This window comes from Semicossyphus pulcher, unplaced genomic scaffold, assembly GCF_022749685.1.
Source record: "Semicossyphus pulcher isolate SPU_LCO1_2020_fin unplaced genomic scaffold, fSemPul1.0.p SCAF_17, whole genome shotgun sequence".
NCBI lineage: Eukaryota > Metazoa > Chordata > Actinopteri > Labriformes > Labridae > Semicossyphus > Semicossyphus pulcher.
The window spans coordinates 27,140,707-27,153,780 of NW_027211681.1; the positions used below are offsets into that span (position 1 = coordinate 27,140,707).

The 13,074-nt window shown below is 42.7% G+C and overlaps 1 protein-coding gene across 1 annotated transcript; it reads right to left on the reverse strand.

Annotated features, from left to right (window-relative positions):
• Positions 1 to 9,783: 9,783 nt before the first annotated feature.
• LOC138594414 (E3 ubiquitin-protein ligase TRIM21-like) lies at positions 9,784 to 12,575 on the reverse strand. The gene is made up of 2 exons (XM_069665486.1): positions 12,460 to 12,575; positions 9,784 to 11,772 (listed from the first exon to the last, which is right to left on the reverse strand). The coding sequence occupies exon 2, from the start codon at positions 11,768 to 11,770 to the stop codon at positions 10,130 to 10,132; it is 1,641 nt and encodes a 546-aa protein (XP_069521587.1). The 5' UTR covers positions 11,771 to 11,772; positions 12,460 to 12,575; the 3' UTR covers positions 9,784 to 10,129.
• Between the last annotated feature and the right edge of the window lie 499 nt (positions 12,576 to 13,074).

Consider the following 13,074-nt stretch of genomic DNA (forward strand, 5'->3'; position numbering starts at 1 on the left):
CTCGCAGATGGACTTTGTTCAAAGTTTCCCTTTTCTGAGGACTTTTAGGACTTCTCTTCTTCTATGGTTTACAAGTTGAGCTTATTAATGTATTCATATTGAGTATTAATTCTCCTTATAAAGTAGTTTTCCTTGTTAAAATAGAACATGTGTGTGAAGCTGTTGAGTGTTTGGTGCTTCAGTCACTGCTTGCTCAGGCCTCGTGTTCAACAACAAGTTTATTTTACACTTTTTATGTTACAATCACATATTTACACATTTATTTGACTCATAATCAATCGAACCAGTTTTTACAAACAAAGAAGAATTGGACAAAGTGATTAACATAATACGGAAGCCCTGAGCGGACATGCAAACATACATTTTATTTCCTCTGTTTTCCAGTGATAACAAGTTCATTTTAGTTGTTTTATCGAGATCTCGACTCATTTATCTCGTTATCTCGAGATAACAAAGCTGGTTTTCTCGTTCTTTTAAATTCCACAGTAAGTCTTATGTGGCTGCACATGAAATAAAAACAAAATGAGGATCTAGATTATTATTTAAGCTTAAACACCAACATTGTTATTGTTCCTTTGAAACATGAATGTCTCCTGTTTTAACAGGTTCAAAGAGATGTTCTCAACATAGTGTGTGTCTCTCTCTCTCTCTCTCTCTCTTCCTCTCTCTCTCTCTCTCTCTCTCTCTCTCTCTCGGTCATATTAATGCAGCTCATTAACTCTGTATCTTCTGGTCCCATTAACATTACTAACCACATATCTTCCCGGGAGTTCTCGTGCTCCCTTGTCTTGTAGGTTTCTTGGGATCGTTGCTGCAGACCACCTGCTGCTGTGGACCTGCTCGACTGCAACAACTACTAACATCAGTCTTCCCCATAGTGTCATTATTGTTGCTGCTAATGCTAATAGTAGACCTGTTGACTTCAACTGTTACATTACGATTACTGCAGCCTTTATCATCACTCTGCTTCTCTTGCTAATGTATTATTTGCTAATCTTCACACTAGTGTACCACTATTATTGGCATTGTAACCTTGTGATTGATCTACTGTCTCACTTAGCAAGTTAAATAATAACCCAGGAAACAATTTTCTTCTCCATTTTCTTCTTTATACATTCTTTCTCTTCTTTTGTCCAATTATGATCACAAATATGTTGCAAAATAAAAACAATAAGCCATGGTCTTCCCAGGGCCGAGGAAGACGCGGAAAAGTCCCTTTTTCCCAGATTAGACGGGGCTCACGGACGGTCCACCTGTCAGTCTCCCCCCTGACTGAAACCGCTCCGGCTGCTGGAAGGGGAGGATGTTAGAAAGTCCTGATTATTCATGAGACGCCGAGGCTCTGCGCGAGGAGGAGGAGGATGGGGAGGAGGAGGAAGGCACTTCTACTCTGAAAGTTAATCAAGTTTGACTCCTGCAAGCACAGTGGAAACTGACTGTGACAGAATATTGTTTGTATTGTCCTTTTTTCCTTCAGGATGTAGACTGAACATATTTCTGCAATTTAAAATGTTCAGAAAACTGGAGTTAAAGAAGAAAAGTGGGGGCTGGGATTTGAATGGAATAGAAAATAGGTTAGAATAGATTCGTCATATCTTAAAGATAAGACAAATTAAGAAATCAAATGCAATCAGTGGAAGAGGTAATCAGATCCTTTAATAGGTAAAAGCACTATGACAATACTCTGCTTATGTGAGTCATGCTTTTACTCTTATATAGCATGTTTTTAAGTCATATTACAGCTGCATTCATGTTTCTGTTGTATTTTACTGCTGTAGATGTTTAAGTTAGGGCTCATTTTGACAACTATATATACTGCTGGGTAGTTTATTCTACAGCAATGCATCAAATTGTATAAGATCATCATATGTTTGTGGCATCTCTGTCCTGTGAGAACCATAAATCCTTCAAAAATCCACTTTTCATGAGCTCAGAAACACAGCCTAGTCTTTGTAGCTTTGTACTGATGTATTCTTCAGCTAATCCCAGGAGGAGTTAAATAGTTTATTCAGTTTAAGAAGTAAGAGAATTTCCTAAACTCACAGAGGAACACTTAATCCTTTAGTTAACTGCTCACATTTGAATACATCAATGATACTGAACACAAATAGAACTGTAGCAAGCGCTGACAGTTAACTAGCTTGAGTACTTTTACACTTGCTGATAGTTTTGTACTTACGTGAAATGTTGAATGTAGGACTTTTACCCATAATGGAGTAAATTTACACTATGGTATTTTTACTTAAGTAAATTATGTGAATACTTATTTATCCACTTGTTTTTGGTGCCATATGGCTGCTGTCACGTCTGCCTTTTTATGGCTCAGGGTGGCGGCCAAGTGCCGGGTTGTTCTTTTTCCTGCTTCAGCCGGATCAATCCGGATCCTTCTCTCACAGAGGCTCGGACACAGGCAGGATGAAATGGTAGGTTAATATTAATATTTTATCTTTATTTAATAAGGTGTGGTAAACAGCATGAACTTTTAACTCATTTCACTGTGAAATTATGATTAAGGATCATTGATTGTTTTTTATTCTGACATTTATTAACTAGCTAACAGGCTTGCAGTTCTTTACTAGATGCTAGTTTACAGTTCATTTAATTTTAGCTGATAACGACGATATATACCTGTCAATTTAATGTGTGGCAGTCTTTATTGTTCAACTGTCTTCACGGCTTCACTGAACGTTAACATTAGCTAACGTTAATGTGGCGAGCTAGCTAGCGCGCTAGTTAGCAAGCCGGATAGCTAGTTTTCCCTCCATTAACTTAGCTGCTTTGGGCTCCGTCTCCTCCGCCTCCCTCTGCCTCTCTGCTCTCTCTGCCTCCGTCTCTGTTACAGTTCCAAATGAATGTCCTTCAGGGCAGTAAAGTATAATATACTGCCTCAGAAATATTCACAATAATTATTTCTGCACATTGTACACAACAGTATATTCTTGTAAAATGTTAAGTCCTCATACATGGAAATAGATAGACTAATAAACACATAATGTATATGTGATACTCTGTAATAAGTATTATGTTGAGATTATTACTTTTTTCCCCCTTTCCTCTAAGAATCACTTTTTGGCTAATTGCAATTGTATTGTTTTATTTTATTCTGTCTAATTTATTTATAATAAGAAGTTACAGAGAAGCACACTGACATGCTGTTGCATAAAATGGACACTTGGTGGCAGCACTGACCAGCAGCGTCACTGGGACTTTGCAATGTGCAGCGGGAGTTTGGCTCATAATCCAGATAGATGGAGAAAGAGCAACAGTTGTCCTGCTTCGCTGATTCCTGTGTGATATTTCTAATATTTCCAGGTTAGTTACTCGTTTTTAATGTGGTATCAGATGTTTATAAACTAATATGAATCCCCGGTGATGTGTGATCTTTGAGCTAAAAGTGTGTTAAAAGTATGAACATTTAAGTGTTACGGTACGTGACGGTTGTAGATGAGAAAATGGCGCCTGATGCCGTAGCTCAGTGAATCCTTTCGTTTATTTCTTTCGGCTGCTGGACATTTGTGAGTTATTTCTGTGTGTGAAAAGAAGTTGTGTGTGTGATACATTGTTAAAAATGAAAGCTAATGCTAATCTGCAGGTTAAGATCAGCTACGGCTGCAGCCCTGTTTAAAGCAATTCTTACCTTTCTGGCATTTTTACGCTTTTTTTTTGTAATCATAAAATGCTCCTAATAAGCGTATAGCACAATAAAATGTAAAAGAATTCCACTAGGCGTTGAAACTCATCAATATTTAATTCTCATATATTTCTGATAAAAGTCTGACCAATCATTTTATTCGGTCCGAGTAAATTGATTTGCCGAGCTTCCTGTCTGTCATCCGTCGCCGCGTCCCTCCCAGTTGCACCGCTGTCACGGCTCGCAAGTCACGCGCCTCTCTGGTAGAGCAGTAGAGCGGTGAGAGAGAGCAAGGAACGGAGAACTGACAATGACTGACCAATGCGAGCTGCCACTTCCATCATCAGCTGCACCCACAGAGAAAAGTATCAGGACAAAGAAGACTATTTCACAAAAAGCTGCCTTAAAGAAAGAGCTTGATGCGGCAAGAGGCAAGACTGGAGTCAACATCGGCTCTGCTTTCCAGCAATGGAGGAGGCTAATGCAGCTACATCCGGAGCTAAAAAGAGATGAGATGGTCGCAGAGTTTCTGCTGGACAGGTACGTTAAGTTTGCCTAATCCTAAAACACAACATTACATGTGATAACATCAGTTACCAGTTACTGTCGTTTTGTAATATTATGTTATTTGTGCAGGGAAATTTAGCCTAGCGTTAGCGTTAGCACCGGTAGTGTAAACAAACTGACTCCACAGCTTGGTTTGTTTAACGTTATACTACCGGTGACGTTAGCTTCAGCGTTAGCCTCAGTGTTTATTGTGAAGTTGTCATTAACCCAGTTCTAGTATGATAACTCCGGGGTTGCGTTTGACTTGGTTGGTTGTACAGTAACCAGAGCTAGTTCAGCACATTGCTAGAAGACTTCTCCGGCTAATAGATAATGCTGGCTAGCTGACATCTGTGTAAATAAGACCGATCTGTCTATGTTTGTGACTTTTTCCATCCTTGGGAAGAAGTACTATTTACCAGTAGGGAATTTTAAATTGTAATAAGTTGATACATACACTTGCTCCACTGTACATTGTGATAACATCACTCTGTGCCAAAGCAGCTTAAGATCTATATAAAATCTAGCCTGTTTGAGTTTATGCAATTCATATCCTGTGTCACGTTTCTATTTCTTTTACTCTTTGTCAAGGTACACCACTCTCACCGTAATGGAGGACGTCCAGCACCAGCCAAGACTTGGTACCCCTGGAACTCATGAAGAGCTGAATGTTACATCTAAAAGATTTGTTTGCATTACTAAACAGTAATCTTGCAAGTGCCTTATGTTATTTATTTGCTTTTTTATTGGGACCAAATAACTAATTTCTTATAGAAGACAGCTGTAAAAAAAGATAAACTGTGTACAATAATAAATGTTTTTCTAAAAAATTGATTTTAGTAATTCACTGCAGTTCATTCAGATGAAGTGGGAATATGAAAAAAGGGTCATAATGGAAGTAAAGTATAATAAACATTACGTTATGTGAGTAAAAAGACAAATGCAATTATACAATGCAAGGTTTTATTGAACAACGTGAATAAGAAAAAATACAAAACTATATGAACTGCTGGACTCGGATGAGATCGTCAGGACTGAGTACAGCAGGTCCACGTGCCCTCCGACTGGCTCTTGTTGTGGATCTTGGGGCAGCTTGTCTGCTGGTTCCGGGCCTCTCCTCAGCAGATTCCCCACTCCGCATCACCCCACGGCCCTGCTGCTTCTACCCTGGCAGCCCCTGGAAGGACCTGCCCTTCTCGGGGCTCTTACACCTCCTGTGCTGGTTCCTGCTGTAGGCTGCTGCTGTGGGCCCCTGCCTCTGAAGATCCGGAACGTAGTCGGGATCTCCAACCACACTCTCCTCCAAGAAGCACCACAATTTAAAAAAAGAAAGAGCCTTTTACTTTGTTACTTTGACATAAAGTTAAAAGAAAAAAATGTTGAAGCTAAACGTCTGAACGAGGGCTAAAGTTAGCTACCGTTAGCTACCGTTAGCTGACAAAACAGGTTCTCAACAAAGTTAACCTGTAAACAAAACTGCTTCAACTGCTCCTAATTTTATGACAAACGTTACCGGGACAATTCAGGCAAGGTAAGACGTTATGACAGCAAGAAAATATTAATTCTGCCAAAAAACGACGCATTTGACTGTAAACAAACAGGCGATGAAATGCTATAATTACGATAGTAACGTTGGTAGTTCGTCAGACTACAAAAGGTAACTAAACGTTATGAGGGAGGGAATTTTATTTTATACCACATGCAGAATTGAATATTATTTAATTACTGTTGGTTAGTTTTCACTTACCTGTGCCTCTGACTCTGACTCCGACTCCATTGACCCATTTCACTCGCGCTACTTCTCTCACCGCACGCGTCAGGGATGCATGGAGGAGGAGGGAGGGAGGGAGGGGAGCGTCAGAGGTCAGGCAGGGGGAAGAGGGTGGGACTTTGAAGGGAGGCGGAGTTGTTCTTGTTCAAATTTTAAAAGTGCTGAGGGACATGCCAGAAAGGTAAGAATTGCTTTAAGTGGCGCGCACGTAGACATTGATATGGTTCTAGTTCATGAATATAGCACCAAGCTATGAGGTAGCCATGTTTAGCATTCCAGTTTGCGTTCATATATATATAGTGTAAATCTAATATAGCTTAAGCGCAAGAGAGATTTATTCTGTTATATCAAGTTAACACTTATAAAATGTATAGTTATTGCAAAATTACTCTTTGATGAGAGGTTAAAGATGACGAGTGTTTGAGGGAGAAGCTCACACATGGTTGATGATAGACAGAAAATGCAATTTAGTGAAACTGTTTATTTAATGTTTGCTATGAATGTTGAGAAGTTTATTTTTGGAAAATATGTTAAAAGAGACATTTCTGTGGAAACAGACTTTTAAAGGACATATGGTGTCATGTATTCCAAATGTGGATATAACCTGTGCTTTAATGTAAAGCAGATAAAATAACAAAATAATTCATTATTGCAGTTGAATGTTTAAAATGAATATATAAATAAATATAATCCAGATAGATGGAGAAAGAGCTTCGCTGATTCCTGTGTGATATTTCTAATATTTCCAGTGCACTCCACCAGTGGATTATCTACATATATCTGTCAGCGGAGACCTAGCCGGGACCCGCTACATAGACTGCACTTTCCTGGTCAGCCTTATCGTTTTGCCCTCATCCGATGGCTGAAGGACTCCGGTATACAGCCGCCGAGCTCCGCTGGATCCGCCGTCATCGACCCGTGCCTCCACCGCCGCCAGCTCTGCATCTTCACTCGGACAACGCTCTCTGGCGCCGGAGATACATCCATCGTGGGTCCCACAGGAACTTTCATCGAGATATCTCCTCCACAGAAATAAAATCCCTCTGGTCCATCACTCGTCGCTCCCCCAGAAACTCTGGCAGGGCTGCTGATAGCCGTGCATTAGCCTGCCTGGCTAGGTCGGCTAATGCTACTGTCAAGCATGACAACACAACTGTTCGCTTCGGTCTGCTCAACATCTGCTCTCTTACGAGCAAGGGTCATCTCATCCAGGATTTCCTCACAGACCGTAAGCTTGATTTTCTTTGTTTGACTGAAACTTGGCAGCAGCCAAACGACTTTTCTCAGCTGAACGAGTCAACTCCTCACAGCTTTGTTTACATCTGCCATCCCTGTGGCAACGGTCGCGGCGGAGGTCTCGCGGTAATTCGCGAGAAGTGGAAAGTTTTGCCTGTGCCAGTCCCTGCTGTCAGCTCGCTTTGCCACTCTTCTCACTTAACTCTCCACTCTTTCATCTAACATAATACTGCTGGGAGATTTCAACATTCACATCGACAACAATAATTGTCACCAGAGATTTTTTATCCTGCCTTGACAGTTTTGGATTACATCAATACATCGATTTCCCAACCCACTCCAAAGGTCATACTCTGGACTTAATCTGTTGCTCTGGTCTCACCCCCCTCAACTGCACCTCCGACGAACTCCATATAACAGACCACTTCCTCCTCACATTCAACGCTGCACTCTGCCTATCTGCAATCAAATCTCCACGTCTCATCTCATTCAGGAATCTGAAGGACATCAACGTTGACACTCTCTGCTCCAAAATTGACAATATCTCAATATCTCTCCAACCCTGATGATCTCACAGCACTTTACAACAATGGTCTACACAGCATCCTCAACTCTCTTGCCCCTCTGAAAACCCGGTCAGTCTCCTTCTCATCCACTGCCCCCTGGTACACCCCTGAACTCTGGTCATTGAAAGCACAAGGTCGCCAACTTGAACGGCTCTACAAAAAAAACTGGTCTCACCATTCACAAGGACATTTACAAGGCTCATATTCTTCTCTACAAGGACTCCATTGCTCACCGTAAATCTGATTATTACTCCGGTCTCATCCCCTTCAATGAAGGAAACACCAAAACACTATTCTCACTGCTCAATAGAATCCTCCAGCCTCCCCACTCCTTACCCCCCCCATTTCTACTCAACTGACCTACCTGACTTACCTTTCATCTCCAAAATCCTTGAAAAAATAGTCTCTTTTCAACTTCACGCCCATCTCACCCACAACAGCCTCTACGAGCCTTTTCAATCTGGTTTCCGTCCCCGTCACAGCACCGCCCTCATCAAAATCACCAACGATCTCCTCACTGCAGCTGACACCGGTTCACTCTCCATCCTCATCCTCCTTGACCTGAGTGCGGCCTTCGAAACTATCTCCCACCCCATCCTCCTCAGTAGACTCTCCTCCGTTGGCATCACTCATACCCCCCTTCACTGGTTCCGCTCCTACCTCTCAGGCCATACCCAGTTCATTCAGCTCAAGTCCTTCACATCCGTCCCCTCCCCAGTCACTACAGGTGTGCCCCAGGGCTCTGTCCTGGGGCCCCTCCTCTTCATCACTTACCTCTTCCCCCTTGGCCATATCCTCCGCAAATTTAACATCCATTTCCACTGCTTTGCGGATGACATCCAGCTCTACCTCTCCTGCAAACCGAATTCCACACTCCCACCCCCCTCCCTCTCCTCCTGCCTTTCTGAAATAAAATCCTGGTTCACCTCAAACTTTCTAAAATTAAACAGCAAAAAACCGAAATCCTTCTCATCGGCACCAAATCCACCCTATCTAAAGTTGACAGTTTCTCACTCTCCATAGACAGCACCTCCGTTTCCCCCTCCCCTCAGGTTAAGAGTCTGGGTGTCATCCTCGACAGTACTCTATCTTTCCAATCACACATAAATAACGTCACCCGGTCCGCTTACTTCCACATACGTAATATCAACCGTCTCTGCCCCTCCCTCACTCCCCACACCTCTGCCATTCTTGTCCACAGCCTCGTCACCTCCCGCCTCGATTACTGCAACTCCCTTCTCTTCGGCCTCCCCCAGAAAGCCCTCCATAAACTTCAGCTTGTCCAGAACTCTGCCGCCCGGATCATCACCAGAACACCTTCTTCCCACCACATCACCCCCATCCTACAGAAACTCCACTGGCTCCCAATCAACCAACGGATCACCTACAAAATCCTTCTGTATACTTTCAAATCTATTCACAACCTTGCCCCTCCTTACCTCTCCGACCTCCTGTACATTGCCACTCCATCCCGCACCCTCCGGTCTTCCTCCTCCATCCACCTCACCGTACCCCCTGCTCGCCTCAGCACCATGGGGGCCAGAGCTTTCAGCCGCTCTGCTCCCCAGTGCTGGAATTCTCTCCCACCCGACCTACGAAACTGATCCACCCTCCCCATCTTTGAATCCAATCTCAAAACTCATCTGTTCCGCCTCACCTACTCTCCCCAACTCTAAGCACTGTCCCTCACCCACTCTTAATGTATTTTATCTGGTTTGTTTTACTCTTGTTGGTGTTTTTACTATGGTTTGTGTTTGTTGTACAGCGACCTTGAGTGTCCTGAAAGGCGCTTATAAATAAAATGTATTATTATTATTATTATACAACTCGGTGCCTGCAAATGAAGAGAAGAAAAGTGTCATAGATGTTCTTACTCTTGTTTATCTTTTTATTTTATATTCAAATTAATCTGTTCGATGCTGCCTTCTACTGAGACGTGTGTCCTGGAATTGAATTGAAAAAACACTCACATCCAAGATTTCTCATTTGCTTTGATTTCTTTTAATAAATGTTTGAACAGTTAGTTTCCTAAACTTAGTAAAGTCACACCATGTGCCCAAACCCATCATGTAATCTGAGCAAACAATTAAAGTTTGCACAGATTTGCATCCTGAACACCTCAATGCCTCACTCCAGTAAAACCTGTTCTTGTTATAATGTTTATAAAGACCTGACGTTGGAATAAATGTCCACAAGTTTGATTTTACAAGTTCAATAATCAGCATGAAGACCAATGTGTTGCAGCAGTGAGTAAAAATGATCAATCTGACGTCATAATGAAATGGAATAGCTCAATCACTCTGAATCACAACAAACAGATCAATGATTATGTTCTTTGAATGAATGGTGCGAGCTCAAACACGCAATCAGATGATTGTTCTACTTAGTGACAGGAGAGATGATCAGAGGGGCAGAGTTTTCACCTCCATAATTATTACAGGGACTGAAGTATGGGAAGAGTTTCTCTGTGAAGGAGCAGTCAGTAAAGGAGTAGATCAGAGCTGCAGAGTCGACGTCACAGAAGGAGACCAGACCCTCCTCATAATCCACAAACACCCCCACCTTCTCAGGCGGAGACTTCAGAGAGAGACGGACTGGAGGGTCAGCACAAGCTTCATATTCATTTCTATTTCTCAAACATGTAGACCAGATACCATCCTGAGGTCTCAGTCTGATGCCTCCCTTCCTATTGATCGACTCTCTGGCCACTCCTAAATCCCATCTAGTCTTTCCTTTAACCTGAACCTCGAAGTAAAATCTGCCTGAAGAGAAACTCTGCTTTGCTAACACGCAAGCACAATGAGAAAATCTCTCTGGATTGTCTGGAAGCTTCTTCTTCACATCACCATGATGAACTTGTTTTCCATCATCAGACAGGATGAGCCATGGATTTGCTGTATCAGGATCAAGAGTCACATCCGCTGCATACTGCTGGACCCTCTTCAGTTCAGCATCCAGCAGCTGCTTCATCTCTTCCCTGAGTGTCTCCTCCAGCTGAGCCACAGCTCTCACCACAGTCCCCTCATGTGGCTTTGGGCCGAAGGTGACCTCTGTCCAGTCTTTGGGTGGTGGCTCGTTGATGTTTAGGGACTGGACTCTCTGGAGAAGATGGAGGTGGTCTTCAGAGCGTGAGAGTTGCTCCACCTCAGAGCTTCTCTTCTTCAGCTCAGAGATTTCCCGCTCCAGCTCCTTGATGAAAGCTTGGGCCTGTTTTTCTCTTGTTTCCTGCTTCTCTTTGATCGTGTCCATGAGCTCGGCCTGGCCTCTCTCAACAGACTCCTTCAGAGCGGTGAAGACTCGAACACCTTCTGCTATCTCTCTGTCTGCATCTTCCTTACTGAGGTGGACTGAGCGTTTGACCTCGTCAATCTTCAGGTGTCTCTTCTGGATCATCTGCTGAATGTCAGCCTCTGTCTTCCCCAGCTCTGCCTTCTTCTCTTCATATTCTTCCTTCAGAGGAACAAACTCATGTGTCTTGTGGTCTAAAACAGAGCAGAGCACGCAGACACACGTCTGGTCAGTCTTACAGAACAGCTCCAGAGGTTTATCGTGCTTCGTACACATCCTGTCCTCCAGGTTCTCCACAGGGTCGATCAGCTGATGTCGTTTCAGACGTGAAGCTGTCAGGTGAGGCTCCAGGTGAGTCTCACAGTAGGAGGCCAGACAATCTAAGCAGGACTTCAGGGCCTTCAGTTTGGTTCCAGTGCAGACGTCACAGAGAACTTCTCCTGGTTTGGACACTTGTTGCTCTGAGCTGCTGCTGCCGGCTTCCTGTTGAGCTTTGTCTCTGAACTGAGCGACCATCTCAGAGATGAAGGTGTTGACGTGCAGCTCAGGTCTGGTGTTAAAAACCTTCTTACACATTGGACACAGGTACTGGTCGCTGGTGTTCCAGTGTTCAGTGATGCAGTTTTTGCAGAAGTTGTGTCCACATGACGTGGAGACAGGATCAGTGAACACATCCAGACAGATGGAGCACAGAAACTGGTCTTCAGATAACTGATAGTTTGCAGCAGCCATATCTACACATGTAGAGAGAACAAAGAACAGAGTTGATTTAAAACACACAATTATTTGTTGACAAAGAGGGAGATGTCATTATTGTTCTCTGAAGTATTATTTGACCTAATCACCACATCAGAGTCCTCACATAAGGAATCACTAAGCTGTGAACTAAGTTAGAATTAGAAATAAAGTGTTTTGACTTGAACTTTCAGAGCTGTGAGCATCAACACACAATTTAACCACATTGGCTGCTCAAGCTAGGTATACTAGCATATTTGTCCTTTCATGTTGTGCACAACAATTTTTATTGCAGAGATTTCCCAACAAAGCCGGTTTACTTTTTATATCCTTCTGCTTTCTTCAAAGTAAAAGCCTCATGCTGGTTCTCTGGTGGAAAGCTTTTATTGTGAAACAGCCAGAGGAAGTGGAACGTAATGTGACGTTAGGAAGCTATCAGTAAACAGTAATACAACAACAGGATAGAGTCACAAGTCACTGCCGTCCTGAGAACTGACACACAGAGTTTGTTTAAAGGAGTTAAAGTGGGCTAATGTGCAGTTGGCAGGTGGACAAACAGCCGCAGTTAAACTTGAATCAGTTTGACAGGTATGACATGAAAGGAGAGTAACTTCCTGTCTGAGTGGAGCTGGATTTTTGTGTCAGTCCTGGTTGTTGAAAGTGTAAATCTCCTCAGCTGTACTCACCGGTGTTTCACAGAGACTCTGCTGTGTGGTTGAGAAAGATCTGATGAACTCAGCTTGAATTTTCTTCCAGAGAAAAGCAGAGAGTTGTCCTGACTGCTGCGTGGCTGCTGTTCTGTTTCAGACGTTCACTTTCATTCCTGCAGAGTGACGTTGAAGCTCACCTCTCTCAGGTGTTGCTCCGCCTCTAACTGCAGCTCTGTTGGTGTCAGGTTTTGTTTCCTCCCTCTGTTACACGAGATTATTGTGAATGAATGAAGCTGAATTCTGTTTTGACACTGACTTCTTGCTCCAGAGCTTTTGACCGTATCACACAGTCTTCACTCGCAGATGGACTTTGTTCAAAGTTTCCCTTTTCTGAGGACTTTTAGGACTTCTCTTCTTCTATGGTTTACAAGTTGAGCTTATTAATGTATTCATATTGAGTATTAATTCTCCTTATAAAGTAGTTTTCATTGTTAAAATAAAACGTGTGTGAAGCTGTTGAGTGTTTGGTGCTTCAGTCACTGCTTGCTCAGGCCTCGTGTTCAACAACAAGTTTATTTTACACTTTTTATGTTACAATCACATATTTACACATTTATTTGACTCATAATCAATCGAACCAGTTTTTACAAA